Source organism: Lampetra fluviatilis, chromosome 30 (genome assembly GCF_964198595.1).
Source record: "Lampetra fluviatilis chromosome 30, kcLamFluv1.1, whole genome shotgun sequence".
In the NCBI taxonomy this organism is placed as follows: Eukaryota; Metazoa; Chordata; class Hyperoartia; order Petromyzontiformes; family Petromyzontidae; genus Lampetra; species Lampetra fluviatilis.
The window spans coordinates 7,964,687-7,979,109 of record NC_136304.1 but is presented as its reverse complement, the minus strand read 5'-3'; the positions used below and the strand labels follow the sequence as shown (position 1 = coordinate 7,979,109).

General features: G+C 58.2%; 1 protein-coding gene across 2 annotated transcripts in view; it reads right to left on the bottom strand.

Moving 5' to 3' along the window:
* LOC144943222 (cysteine-rich motor neuron 1 protein-like) overlaps positions 1-12,678 on the bottom strand; it is a 40,030-nt gene extending 27,352 nt beyond the window's left edge. For both annotated transcript variants that reach the window (XM_078870519.1, XM_078870520.1), the window contains exon 1: positions 11,205-12,678. In XM_078870519.1, the coding sequence (XP_078726645.1) occupies positions 11,205-11,517 (313 nt within the window). In that variant the 5' untranslated portion in view covers positions 11,518-12,678. The remainder of the gene's footprint in view (positions 1-11,204) is intronic.
* Positions 12,679-14,423: the final 1,745 nt, after the last annotated feature.

Sequence of the window (14,423 nt, the reverse complement as noted above, 5' to 3'; positions counted from 1 at the left end):
AAGGCCAATGCACTTGATTGACACGTCTTACCGGGATAGTCCCTTGAAACGGGAGCAACCCGTTTGCAAGAGCGTTTAGGGTAAGGCTGAAGGAAAAGAAAGCCGCTTGCACGTGGAAGACGCAGCAGAGAAGTCGGTTTTACTCACGACATTTGATTCCCCACAATGTTCCGTAGCAGCACACCACCCGACGAGCTGAAGACTCCCCGCAATCCGAGAGGTTCCCCCCAAAGACCCCCCACCGCCCCCCACATCGCCTCCCCCCCTCCCTTCCTCCTCAACTCCTCCAACTCCCCCAACCCCAGGCCACAAATTAGAAGCGAGCAAGTTCTAAATAGCCAGAGGGCAGGGTGGCGGGCGGTGCTGGGTGGGGGTGGGTGGGGAGCCGGGGGGGGTGGGGTGAGACGTGGGGGCGGTGGGGGCTAAGGTGGAGGGGGTGAGTGTCGGGGTGAGTGCTGGGGCGAGACTCGGGGTGCGAGCAAGAACGGGGTCCAAACCCACGACCACAGGCATTTCTACCGTTGCCTCCGCCACTTAAAACAAACAGTTGGACGAGACATTTTTTTTCGTGTCGCTGGTATGTTAGACACAACAACGCCCTCCTCCCTCCACTCCCCCAGAAATGCAAACACGCACGCACACGCGCGCCCCGCCCGGCACCTCCCCATCCAAAGGTTCCTCCCCCAAGCCCCGTGTAGCTTCAACAGACTGTTGGGGCAAGTGCTGTGAGCGAGCAGCAGCACCTTATGAAGGCCAACGGGGTGGGTGGGTGGCCAGCACCACGCCCGACCGCCTTTGTCTCCCAAGTGGTGACGGTTACACACCGCACCAGGCGCATTACTGGACATCTGTGGAAAGGAAGTTTATAGCTCATCGGACTCCTCCGGTGTGAGATTCTGATCCTGACTAATTTGAGGCTGAGTCGACCTAGGGGAGGCCCAGGACCGGTTCAGATAATCGTCACCGGAGTTGGCCCTGAGTGAGAGCCGAACCCGGGTGGCCGGGCTTCGTAACGCAGCGAAATAACCGCTGCGCCACCGCTCCGCGTATCTACACACGTACACACCTACACACACACGTACACACAGACACACGTACACACGCACCACCCTGCTGCCCACTCCCAACAACACCCCCCACCCGCCCCACACGCGGACGCACGCGCTGGCCTGCCCGCTGCCCGCTTGTTTTTCCCGTTTCCCGTGAGCGTGCGAACGAAGGAACGGCGATGATGATGATGCGGTGGTGGCGTGTAGCGGTCGGTCGCCTCGTCTGGCCTCGCGGATTCCTCCAGCGGACGTGTTTATTCATCGCATTGGCGTCGTCCTTTCCCCCCCCGCTTCGCTCGCTCGGGCAACGCTCCTCTCATCTGCGCGAGTTCCAGACATTCCTTTCTGCCACTCGGCCGAACACACCCTGCTCGCTCGCTCGCCCTCGCTCGCCCTCTCGCCCACAATGCTGCACTTGAGGCCCATAGATACGCGGCACGGATAGAGTAATTACACAGCTCCCGTGAGCCCCCCCCCCTCCATCAATCCCCCCCTCTATCCCCAGCGAATCGACAAACACGCGGGGCTCACGGCCGTGAGGACCTCGTGGAAACTTTTCCCAAAAACCACGGGGGCACCAAGCTCCGCGCACGACCGCGGCAACCCGCGCCCCACTGAGCACGCGCCCGACCCTCGCTCGTGTTCGACTCCACTGCTGGACGAGGACCCCCCCTCCCCTCTCACCCCCCCCCCCCCCCCCGTGGCGTGGCTATTTGACGGCACCAGGCTGGCGAAGGAGCGTAGACACAGAAGTAGGGTGCGAGACATTTTTGTTTAAGAAATTCTGAAATCTTCTCCGCTACCCGTCGCGTAACGGCGACGCCGCGCTAATGCCGACCTGCGGCGCGCGTGGCGTGCCGGTCACGCACCCGAGGACTTTGCGGGCTCAACCCCGAGCTGAGCGTTCCAAGCGGTGATGGAGATCGGGCGCAGTCAGAGTCGTTGGTCAAATGCCTCCGCTCCAAGTCAAGCGGGTATCCTGCTCTCACGAGCCATGGAGTTACAGTCCTGCAACTAGCAAGCGGTGGAAATTCCGCATTCCCATGGAGGTGAGGAGGGGGGGAGTTTGGGCGGGTGGAGAGGAGGAGGAGGGGGGGGGTCTATCCACAGGGCCACGATACTTTTGTACAAAAAGTAACTTTGGTGCAACACGGGCATTTCCTATCCTCTCTTGAAATGGCGCGTCTGCCTGCTGCACGCCGTCGCGTGCGCTCACGGAGCGCCACGAGGGCACCGTGGACGATTCCTCAGACACCCCGGAGCAGATGTTTCCTCTCCTGCGCTGTCACGGCTTAAACCGGTGACCTTAACCAAACTTCCAACAGAAACTTTCGCTCTGACTAATCGACCTGAAAACGGCGATCAAGGAAACAGCCGCCTGCTACCGCCTTCTCTTCCGAGCTTTTGACTCCCCACGTTCCTCAATTCCCAGACGGGCGTTGCGATAGCATGGAAAGTACCAACAACTCCCACACCGCCGAAGGGTAAGGACACTCAATCCCACGGTTACAAATGTTTATTCTGAAAATCCATGACTTCCGTATTCGTGGAAATGACAAGCGAGAAGCAGCCCCCCTTGTGACCAACTACCGACGCCCTGCCCATGACTAGGGTTTAACATAATAATCGAGTTTATAACATCATAGAGTTTATTGATCAATCGTGAACCCATCCCCCAGTCACCTTCTACGAACGACCACTGTCGGCAGACTTTATGCGTGCCGCAGCGCAGTAAAAATTCCACCCCCACCTTATATAACCTGCTGCGGGTTCGCACTTCAAGCACGCAACACACGTAACACGCATGTAACACGCATGTAACACGCATGTAACACGCATGTAACACGCGCGCCAGGCTCCAGTGTAAGCGTGCACATCGAGTGTTAAACGCACCCCCCCCCCCCCCCCCAATAAAACTCTGACGTTGTTTTCAGGATGGAACGTGCGCTGGGCTGGTTGGCACGTCACGTTTGCTTGTTCAGGAAACTGCCAGCATGCGGTGCGAAACGTCGGGCATCAAAACGCGTAGCAACCCGAAACCACACCGTAGAGCCCAACCCTCTGCAACGCACACGGTAGTCACAACAACAACAACTACAACAACTACAACAACAACTCGGGGCAGCCCCGGGGCAGCCCGCCTGAGCTGCGGAATTGACAGGGGGACCGTGACGGCATCTCCTGCCTCGGCCATCGCTGGATTTTGTTCCAACACGTGGCCTCAAGTAACCCCGGGTGGAGACAATGGCCGTGGAAAAGCCCCACAACCCCCACCCCAAACCTCCGCATATCGGCATCCTCGGCATATTTCGTGGAATCTATGGACACTAAAGCTCTCCGCCGTGTTTTGTTATTTGTCGGTTACTTCATCATGAAAAGAGACGAGGCTCCTTTCCGGTTGTTTACCTTCAAAGTGAGGGGCCAAGGTCCCCGCCTGACACGCACACGCACCCGCACCCACACACGCAATGCCTTCCTGTTTGTCTGGACAGGATCTGCGGTGTCCGGATTTCTCGGCCTCTTTGGCGACAAGCCGCTGCGGTTTCGAGCGCGGCTCTCTGCCCGACGAGCGCCCTCCGGAGAGGAGCGACGCTCGTTGTTTTTTTCTTCGTGTTGCGCCAGCGAGCCGGCTCGACGCACGCGCGCACACCCACGCGCGCACACCCACGAACGCACCCACGACGCGCCACCGCAGACGAGCCCACCAGACCCCGCGCGTCGGACCGAGCCACCTCGTCCACGCGGTCCGTCGAGCCGCAGAGCGCGCGCACCGCCAGGGAGGCGCCGCTCGAGGCTTTAAGAAAACCAACGCGGTGCCAAACTGTGATGTCATTAAAAGAATTACGAAAAAAAAAGCATTCGCTTGCCAAACTTTATAACAATTATTTACGTCCCCCTTTTTTTTTTGACAGGGAGGTCTTGGAAACGAAAATTCCATCCGTCGAGGTGCAGAGCGGATTGATCGCCGCCGCGATTTTCTCTTTTATGAACAATTCTTCGTGAGCTCCCCGCACGCGCCCGCTTCTCTCTCCAAACGACGCAGGTCCTTACGCGCGATAACAAAACCTTCGCGCGGCCTGCGCGAAGGTTTTGTTATTGCGGTGAGGGCGCGCCGAGCCGAGGAAGTGCGGTGGCGAGGAGAGGCGACGCGAGGACAAGTCACGTCCCGCACACTGGCGGCGCTCCCGAGCACACGACCGCCGGCAGAATCCAGCCCCGGGACTCTCGCTCCGAGCGAGCGAGCGAGCCTGCACGGGTTTTTCTCTTTGGCGGCTACCGAATTGAACCGGCACATCGCTGCCGCGACCGCCATGCGCTGGAAGCGAGCAGCTTAGCACTAATGTGCAGTGGCGTGCGCACGCTCACTTTACAGCTTACTGCGAGGCGGGGATTACGAGGCGAAAAACAACCCCGGCGTGTTCGTCAATTTGTCGCACGGATTTTCGTTTTCTGCGTTCGGATTCTTTGCGGGGTTTGTTGCATGCAATCTCACTGCGACACGAGACAGGTACTCGCGTTTTCCGAAGATTCTGCAAAGAACGAGTCGTGCTTATCATGGCACGGTGACCGGCACGGCTCAAACCGAGTGTGCTTGGTGCTTGGAAATGCGTCTTGCAGGGCAGGAAAATGCCACAAGGACTCTTTATGGTCATCACGAGGGCTGCTTGAAATGGCTTAAGCGTAGTATTCGGAGTTGCTACGCGCGGCATTTTTTCACGGTTAATAAATATAGACCATTCCTTTCCTGTTTGTTGGTCTTAGAGGCGCGCAGAAGCATTCTTGCAGAGAGGGACCTTGACGACTGCAATCGCAAGCAGGGCTCCCAGACGCCAGCCCTAGCTGACTCGAACCAGAGCCAAAAAACCCGAGCCTGAGATAGGTCGGGCCCCTTTAAGCGTGATGGAACCGCCTCTTCCGACACATCGGATCCATGTGGAAGAGTAGACCAAGGACCCTCTAGAGCTCCCCTCCAGTGGATGCCCTTCCGCTAGCAGTGGCACGGGCAAGCAATTGCGGGGGCTGCGCCTTCACCCGAAGGCTTGAAATGCACGAGCTTGCGGTGACGGCACTTCGCTCGTCTCACGGCACACCCCGGATCTGTGCGACGCGCCGTCGTCACCGGCGGCGCCGATAACGTCTCCCCGATGTGCCGCCAGCCGTGCCGAATCCGTGCTGTGCTCCCGCCAGCCCGCCCTGCGAGCCACGGTTCGGTCACCGGGCCTACGCGTGGGCAGACTCCGGCATGCAGCGCTGCCAAAAGCAATTGCCAGCGACGTGAAATGAGCAAAATGCGAGTTTTCTGTCTCACTTACAGACCCTTATATGGCCAAGAGGAATACTTGAGCAGTGTGTTCAGGCAGGAAATAGTGAAGTCACATTGGAACATGTTGCCCGAAATGTTATTTTTCAGTTCCGTTCACATCTGAGAACCCACGCAACACGCATTGCTTTTTTTGGTTTGGGTGGCCGTGATTATTGCACCACCGCCCGCCCTCCACCTCCTCCTCCTAAAAAAAAAGGGGACCTTTGCTTAAAAGCGAATCCATACATTCATCTTTGGCTTTGCGGCTCCCAAAGGACAGCCGCTAACAAAAGCGCCATTATTGCAGCGCGACAAAAACGGCGCCGACCGCTCATCACCTCCCGCACAGCGGCAGTGGCGACGCTCTACACCCCCCTGCCCCCCCTCTCCCCGAGCTACCGGTTGCTTCGCGAGTCCAGGAGGCTCCGCTCTGTTTCCGCAAAACTCTTGCAATGTCCAGGGAGTCCGTGAGTTTGGCTCGTGCCGAACGTGTTTGTCGGGACTTCGCGAACCTGAATCAGGGCGCCTGCCGCCGCCGTCGTCGCCGCGCTCATCTTCGCTCGGTGGCCATCGCCACCGATTCTGCGCCAAAATCCCGATCGCGGATGCAATCTGAGATCCGATACCAGGAGTGCCATTTCCCTAGGCCCGGTATGGTGCATGTGTACGTGTACGTGTATAAACTCGGCCTCAAATGGGTACCTGGTGTCGTGGTATAAACATCGCCACTCGGGTGACAAAGGCGGCCGGGCGTGGAGATGGTCACCCACCGCCTCGTGTGCCGTGACGACCTTCATTAGGTGTTCGCCAACAGAACTTTCTCCTACAGTCCGCGAGGACTATATAGGGGAACTTTGTGTCTATTGCGCGTATGCCTGCATGCATGCAAGCGCATGTGTGCGTGCGCGCGTATGTGTGTGTGTACGCGTGTGTGCGTGCATAATCTGCAGGGACTCTGCTTCCAATGCGGTCCAAGGGATGGCCGCAGCCCACATCAAACCCCGCCGCAACAAAAACACCGCGTGGACCGCGTGCAGGCCAAGACACTGAACCGGCGGAACGGCTGCCATTGTTGCCACGGCTACGGGACCGGGAGGGGGGGGTGGTGAAAAAACGTCACCAAAACAAAAGCCCGGGGAAGCTCAACCGCATTGACCTTTGCGCGGACGGGGTCACCCGCCTGCCCCCCATCCCTTATCTGCAGGTCGTGCTGCAATACGGCCTCCGCCAAATGGGGATTTTTAGCCTCGCCTCCGTCACTCGAGCGCGATAGTGCCGGGGTCAAAGGTGACGCAGCCACCACGTGAGCCCCGATTGACGTTTAATTGTTAATCAAGTGCGGCACTGTGTCCACAAAAGCCGGAAGCTTTCCACCAATGGGAGATAGAGGATGTGCCGTGGCCGGGTTTCCTCCCCAACAAAAAGCGTTGCTCCAATGCACTCTCTTTGGTTATGTTTGGGGGGTGCAAGCCCACAGAATGTAATGACCCTCTGGCAGACGCCGCAAGGCGTGGAGCGGCTGAGCGAGTGGTTAACAAGCTGCGCGACGAACCCGACGATCCGAGTTCGATTCTCGGCGGCGAGCGACATATGAACTGCTCCTGGGCCACCCCCCGCACCACCCCTCTCCCCCCTTACGCCAACCAGAATCGAGAATCGAGGAGAGAAATCCCACGGCCTAAACGGCGTATGGTGGCCTTCATCCAGCAGTGGATTGATCAGTATCGATGAAGCTTTGAACACCGAGAACGGCCGAGAATGTGCTGGGGGGCACAGAGGACAAAGACAAAATCCCCCATATAGCCTTAACAAACTGTAGGGGCAAGTGCTGTTCATGAGTAGCGCCTATGAAGGCCGGCACGGCGCGCGATAGGTCGGGTGGCCAACACCACACCCGGCCGCCTTTGTCTCCCCTAGTGGCGATGTCTACACACCGCACCAGGTACTCAATCGAGGCTGAGTCGACCTAGGGGAGGCCCAGGACGGGTTCAAATAAACGTCATTGGCGTTGACCGTGAGCGGGAATCGAACCCGGGTCGCCGGGATCGCGTTTGCGTCATGCACGCGTCTGCCCAACCGCCTCGCATGGCGAGACGTCGTTGGCAGTGCCAGGCTAACAGACGTCCTTCAGTCCCCTGCGCCGTGCGTATATAATTACATATATTGCATATCCGTGCCCGGTGCCCTTTTAGCTCCTGTGAAGCGTCGCATGGAAAACAGTGTCGCGTTACCCCCGCCGCAGTGTCGCGTGGCACGCCCGTAGCAAATTGGGCAAACGCCGAGCACAACATTGAAGCTTTACGTGCTTTCACCTCCCACCCCCACCCCCCGACACCCAACACCCTCCACCTGCGAGCCAAGTTGACGGAACCTTTGCCGCAGATCGGCAGCGCTTCTCGTGGCCGCTGGGAAGGTCCCAGGTATGCGCGACGGGGGTTCCTCCAGCGGGGGCGCTGGCGGCGGTGTCGCAAGAGTTCAAGGAGTGTGCCGCAGAGGTCGCAACCGGGTACCCGATACCCGTACCCTACCCGATACCCGGCTACCCGTACCCGGCCAGGTACGGGTACGGGTACCCATTTGCGACCCTGGTGCGGCCGGGTACGGGTACGGGTAAGGAATCAAAACGCGTTTGCGACCTCTGGTGTGCCGAGGCGCTTGCCTGCGAGCGCCTCGCGGCGTTCGAGCTTCGAGAGGAAGGAATCTTTGGGGGCGGCCGCGATGAGCTTGCTTTGCGGGGCCACCTTCGGCGGGTCTCGAGGATTATCGCCGCGGTGGTTCCAGGCACGGTGGCGTAGTCGTGGCGTGCGCGCATTCGATGCCCGTCCGTCTTGCGTTAAAGCATCCGCGCCTCTTAAGTGGCCTCCATGAAAGGTGTGGGGGTCAAACATCCCAGAGAGCAGGAGCCTCTTGGGGTTCGGCCAGGAGAGGGCAGTGCAGAGTGTCGCCCCCCTTCGTACCCGGGGGGGATGGGTTGGGGGGGTTTCTAGAGGATCTTTCTCGTGTACCTCCCCCACACGAAGCCAAACTCGCGCTTGCGGAGTTCGCCAAACGTCTCAAAGTGTAAGTAGCACCCGACTTAAAACGAGTCTTGAGACTCGAGGGGCAGAGGAGGAGGATGGGGGCTTTCTCCTGGGTACATGATTTGTCATGAGTTGGAAACAAGCCAACATTGGTCCATTGATAAAATAATTCCGAAACATTTTTTTCAGAGAACAACTTTTTGTCCAAAAAGCCATTGCCCTGAATTTCAAAAATAAATTCCTCTCTCTTTTCCCCTTGGCTAGAAAATCAAAAAGCCACTCCCCCCACCCCCCACCCCCCGTACTTTGGCGTGTCGTAATTTCTCCTTTAAAACACAGTCGATGTATTAAGACGGCGGCTTTCCGGCTAACACAGCGTCAGGGGTGGTGGAGGGGGGGGGTGTTTGAAAGTGCGCAATCGCAGGAGAGAGCGAGAGTGAACTCGAGGCTCCATTAATACCACAGGAATGCACCTCGGAGCGTCGGGTGACACTGTGCCCCTAATGGGAACGCGCGCACTTTTCACAACAAAAATGACGCCAATGATTTACCCCGAGAAAGCCTCGCCGGGCCCGAGGACTCTCTTCCAGGAGGGCTTCTGCTACGTTGGGATGTTTGGTCAATGCTGTTCATTAACGAGCGCGGCGCTTCGTGCGAGAGGAAAGCGTGGAGCAATGACAACTCTCCGCTGCTGTGTCCGATGGGGGGCGTTGGGGGGGTGACTTTCGGCACTGCCATCTTCTGGCCACACGACGTAGCCCACGCCTACGACACCTGCCAAGCCCTGGTAGTGGTCACCCACCCATGTACTGAACAGGCTGAAAATCCCTGCTTAGCTTCCGAGATCCAACAGGACCGGGAAAATTATGGAAGATTTCTGGGCCACGTGCACAACTCTTACGTTCAGTCCACGAGTGTGCGCAGTCAATGGCACCGCGTGTGTTTGTGTCTGTGAAGTCTTGGGGAGCGGTGGCGTAGCGGTTAGCGCGCCGCGCTACGAACACGGGTTCGATTCCCAGTGACGATTATCTGAACCGATTCTGGGCCTCCCCTAGGTCGACTCAGCCTCGTGCGACTTGTAAAAAATCGCCACTGGGTGAGACAAAGGCGGCCGGGCGTGGTGCTGGCCACCCACCCCCTCGTGTGCCGTGCCGGCCTTCATAGGCGCACGCAAACAGCCCTTTCCCCAACATTTCTGTTAAGGCTACGCGGGGGATCTTCGTCTTTGTAGTCATCCCGAGACTCGTTGGGCTCCCGTCTCCAGCCGCGCACCGAGCGCCAAAGGTGTCGTCGGCAGCGCTCTGCGCGAGACGTCGGCGCGACGGTCTCGAAGGCTCTCGCAGGGCACACTTCGACTGGAGGCACACGCCGCCGACGACGACGAGGTCGACACCGTGACGATGCAACACGCCGGGGCTCCTTTCTCGCGTCACGTGCACCAAAGGACGCCGAGCTGGTGCACGCGAGATGCTGCTACTGCCGGGACTGGGTTTGACCTTAATTGGGGATCATATCTAAGCGGGTTTAGCCTGCCCAATGACCGGACGCGCTCGGGTTAGCGTTGAGATCGGGGTTCGGTGTGAGCTCAGGCTAGAGGGTGCGTTTAATTTAAAATAGCTCCCAATCCTTTGTCGATCGACTGCTGGGCAAATGCCGTTGTTGGCCATGGGGGCCGTTTGACCATATTTCACCACACTGGTCAGTGCAGGTTGATGTTACTCGCCACTGATGGTAGCCGGGCATCGAACTTGGGTGACGAGGCTCAAAGCCCAGTGCGTAAATCACTCCAGAGTTTGTTTTAGGATACCCGGTTAAAACACAACCCCCCACCCCGTGACTCCCACGCAGATGTGATGGTCGGGGATTACACGCGCAGAGCTAAAAACAAAGAGAGGAACGGGGAATAATTGGGGGGGGGGGGGGGACACACAAACAGCAACTGTGGCTGTTGAGGAGGGCACGCGGAGTTGGGACGCATCGGTGAGCAGGGACGGTGGGCGATGGACGAACCCGGTGACGGAGTGGGAGGCAAATGGAAAGGAGAGAACGCGCCCGAGGGGACGGCAGGGGCGAGCTGGAATGTGCAACCCCATCAGGGATGGCGATGACGTGGGGAGTCTTTCATCCAGCAGTGGATAGATAATGGATGCTGCTGATGATGATGGAAGGGAGACCATCGAGAAGATCATGACTCGCGATGATGATTGTGGTGGTTGACTTGGGGATGTTACGCATCCAGTGATGGAGAGAATGAGGAAGTATGATCAAGGTTAACACGACGACTCAGCGATGATGGTAATGATGACCAAGGTACACGAAGATCAGGGTGACAATGCGGACGTCTCCATGCAGCATTGGAGATGATGATGATGAAATACGGACAACCTAACAGTCCACCTTAGTCTTCTTGGTTCTTTCGGTAAAGTCACGTAGAATGGAAATAATAAAATAATAAAACATAATAAAATAATTCTCACGACGTTTCAGCCACAACGCAAGCAGCCGTCCTCAGGTGAAGACCAGGTCTGTCGGGGAGACAGCGTCGGCTGCTTGCGTTGTGGCCGAATCGTCGTGAGAATTATTTTATAATGTTTTATTTTATTATTTTATTATTTCCATTCTACGTGACTTTACCGAAAGAACCAAGAAGATGAATCCCTGCAGTCACGAAAGCTTTAAATCGAAAAAGCCCACCTTAGCTCAAATCACTGCTGCTGATGACCACCACCACCACCACAGAGTGCCCGCCGACCCCCAATGCGCCCCAGCAGTCTCACAACGAGACAGCGAGCGAGCCAGGGAGAGAAATCCGTCACCGCTGTTGGGACTCACCCTCGCAGTGTCCCGGCGTCATGCTGAACCCGAGTCTTGCGGCGGGCGGCTGCGCGCACCGCAGGCCCCTGTCGCACGTGCCCAGCATGTCGTACATGCCGCCGCACGCCTCGCCCGCCTGCTTGGCGCATGCGTGGCAGCAGTGGCACACGTCAGGCACCGTGCCACCCGCGCAGCCACGCGGCGCCTCGCAGCGCGCGCGGTCGCAGAGGCACGAGAGGGCAGACGCCGAGGAGACGAGGAGGGCGCCGAGGATGAGGAGGATGAGGAGGGGACGACCGGGGCGAGCTCCGTGGCGAAGAGGAGCAGCCATGGCACGGACTCGTTCACTCGCTGCGGCTGGCGAGGCTGCTGCTGCTGCTCGTGTCGACCGACAACTCAGACTCCACTGCCTCTCGCCTCTAGTCCTTCGCGTTTCCTCCTGGATGACGCGCCGATGCTACCCACCGCTTGCAGTCCCACTCTTCGCTTCACCGCTCCTGCCTCCAGACACGAACACGGCGAACTAACTGCTACAGTAACTCGGCTCACTTCCCCCCCTCTCTCTCTCTCCTCGTGGCTGACACTCGAGAAGACAACTCGCTTGCCACGCGTTCGCGCCCCCTATCACCACCCTCTGTGTGTGTGCAGGCAGATAAGACTCCCAGCGAATCTGCGCGTCTCTTGTGGGTTGGCCCCGCTCGCGTTGGATAATTCGAGATTTAGGTTTTTGTCGATCTCTCTCGGTTTACGCGTCTGTGTGTGTGTAAGGTCTAACACTACCTGCAGTGTGAGAGAAGTGTACGTACTCGCGGCTGTGTTAGGTAAGCGCACGCACGCACGCACACGCGTGTTTGTGTGCGTGCGAGGTGTTCTTGGGACTCCCCGCCCTGAGTGGCGCCCTAGACCGCACGCGGCTCGCTCGATGTTCTGAGCGAGATTCTCTCTCTCCACTAACTCTCTCTCCTCTCCCCCCAACTCTCTGACTCTCCGAACAGTAACGACTACTAGTCCCCTCCAACTCAACGCTATGAATTATTCATACAGCTGGCTCGACTGCAACTTCCCACAAAAAAACAGATGTATCCTACCCTTCCTTACTTTCTTACACTTATCCCGCCATGCGCAGCAGAAAAACAACGAACGGCAACTTGTTTACGTCACACTGCTATTAGCAGCAGCAGCAGCAGCAACGACAACCACCTCCAACTCCACGTAACAGCAAAGGGAGTAGGAGACTCGCCCTGGCTGCGTACACGTGTACTGCTGTGTTTTATATATCGCCTCTCTCCCTCTCGCTACACACAAGTTTGGCTCAACGCTTCCCTTGCCCCGCTCTCTCTCTCTCTGCTTCCTCGAGTGCTGGCTCGGCTATGATGATGGAGACGCGGGCGGAGCAGGGCAACCCAGACGACACCGCCCTCCGCCTTCTCTCCTCCCTCCCCCCTTTCTGAGTCTCGCTCTCCGTGGGCAGTGCCGTACGGCTCCCTCCAACCCACGGTGCTTTGAGTCGCTCAGCGCTCTCTCCTCCCCTCCCTTCCTCTCTCTCTCTCCACCCCACTCCCCGGCTCGGTCAGAGCTGTCAATCACAGTCGCGCCTCCCTCTCTCATCCCCTCCTCGCTCGCCCTCCTCCACCCGCCTCTCCTCCGTAAGAGTTCAGCAGCGGCGGCAGAGACAAAGACGCGCCCGGCGCGTAGCCTCTCACTGACTTTTGGCGACGAGTGAGCCTTACGGGCGGGGACCCCGGGGTCAACGAATAAACGGAGGTCAAAATCGTAATAAATGTATTTATTTTAGGCGACTCCGTCCCACCGCGCAGCATGAACGCAGCGACCCACCAGAAATCAATCCCTCTCGTTCTTCACCGAGCACCCGCCGTTGCCAAAATTGCCGCAGTCGTAAACAAAACTTTGAAACTTTAATTAGCGCATCGCGTGGAGCAGGGGGCTTATGGGACCCCCGTGGTCCTTCCGTAAGGGTCAAGTGCTGTTGGCCAGCACCCTATGAAGGTCAGCCACGCCCACGAGGAGCCTGGCCTGGCCAGCACCACGCCCGGCCGCCTTTGTATCCCCGCAATGCCGCCGCTTGCACACCGCAGGGGGTGGTGCTCGTTGAAGGACGAGGGGGTGCAAGCGCCACTTATGTGAGCCGTGGCCGGCAATGGAACCCAGGTGGGGATGCTGATCACCCTTGCGGCCCTGTGAGTCCATCTCTCACCCGGGATGATACAGTACACACACGCACGTGCGGTCTGGCGAGACATCGTGCTGCGAGTAACCACCTACCTACCGGCCTCAATAGGTGCTCGCTAACAGCGATCACAGAGGGGGGGACAGTGCGGGAGGGGGGGATATAATGGGGCGGTGGCACGGCGATTCGCGCCCTGCCCGAGTTATCGGCTAACATTAGTGGCTCGTGGTGTCTGAATCCGGCCCTGGGCCTCCTTCCCCTTCACCAACCCGCACGAACCAGCATGGTGAAGTATGGTCAAACAAGTTCGCATTAAACCGTCGTGACAGCAGTGTAGTGACTTTGGGGGGTGGTTGTGAGTTGGGGGGGGGGCAGCCTCTGCGCTGTTCGCTGTTTGTTCGGTACCGACTTGCGTGTGGTGCCGAGGAGGGGATGTGAGCGTTGTCGCCATCGGATGGAGGGGAGGGTTTTCCGCATTCCTTCGCGGTGGAATGTGACCCCCACCACCTCCTCCTCCAGCAGCATCACCACCATCACCACGCCAACATCACTACCATCACCACGCCAACACAACTACCATCACCACGCCAACATCACCACCACCAACAACCACCACCAACCACCACCACCATCAACCACCACCACGCTCCTCACGTTGAATCATCGAGCAGAGTTCGGCGGGACACACTGACCCAGAGCCCTAGCCTGAGCAGAGACACGGAGACAGAGACACGGGAAACAGAGACACGGAGGCATGTACAGGGATATGGAAAGAGACACAGAGAGAGACAGAGAGAGAGAGACACGTGAGGGTCAAACAGGTGCCACAGACACGGCGTGTACACACGTAGAAATAAACACAGAGACAGAGAATAGTCAGAAACACAAACACGCGGACAGACACCGACACACACACACAGAGACAGGCACACCTAGACACGAGACAAAGACCCCCCGTATAGCCTTAACAGACTGTAGGGGCAAGTGCTATTAGCGAGCACCTATAAAGGCCGGCACGGCACACGAGGGGGTGGGTGGACAGCACCACG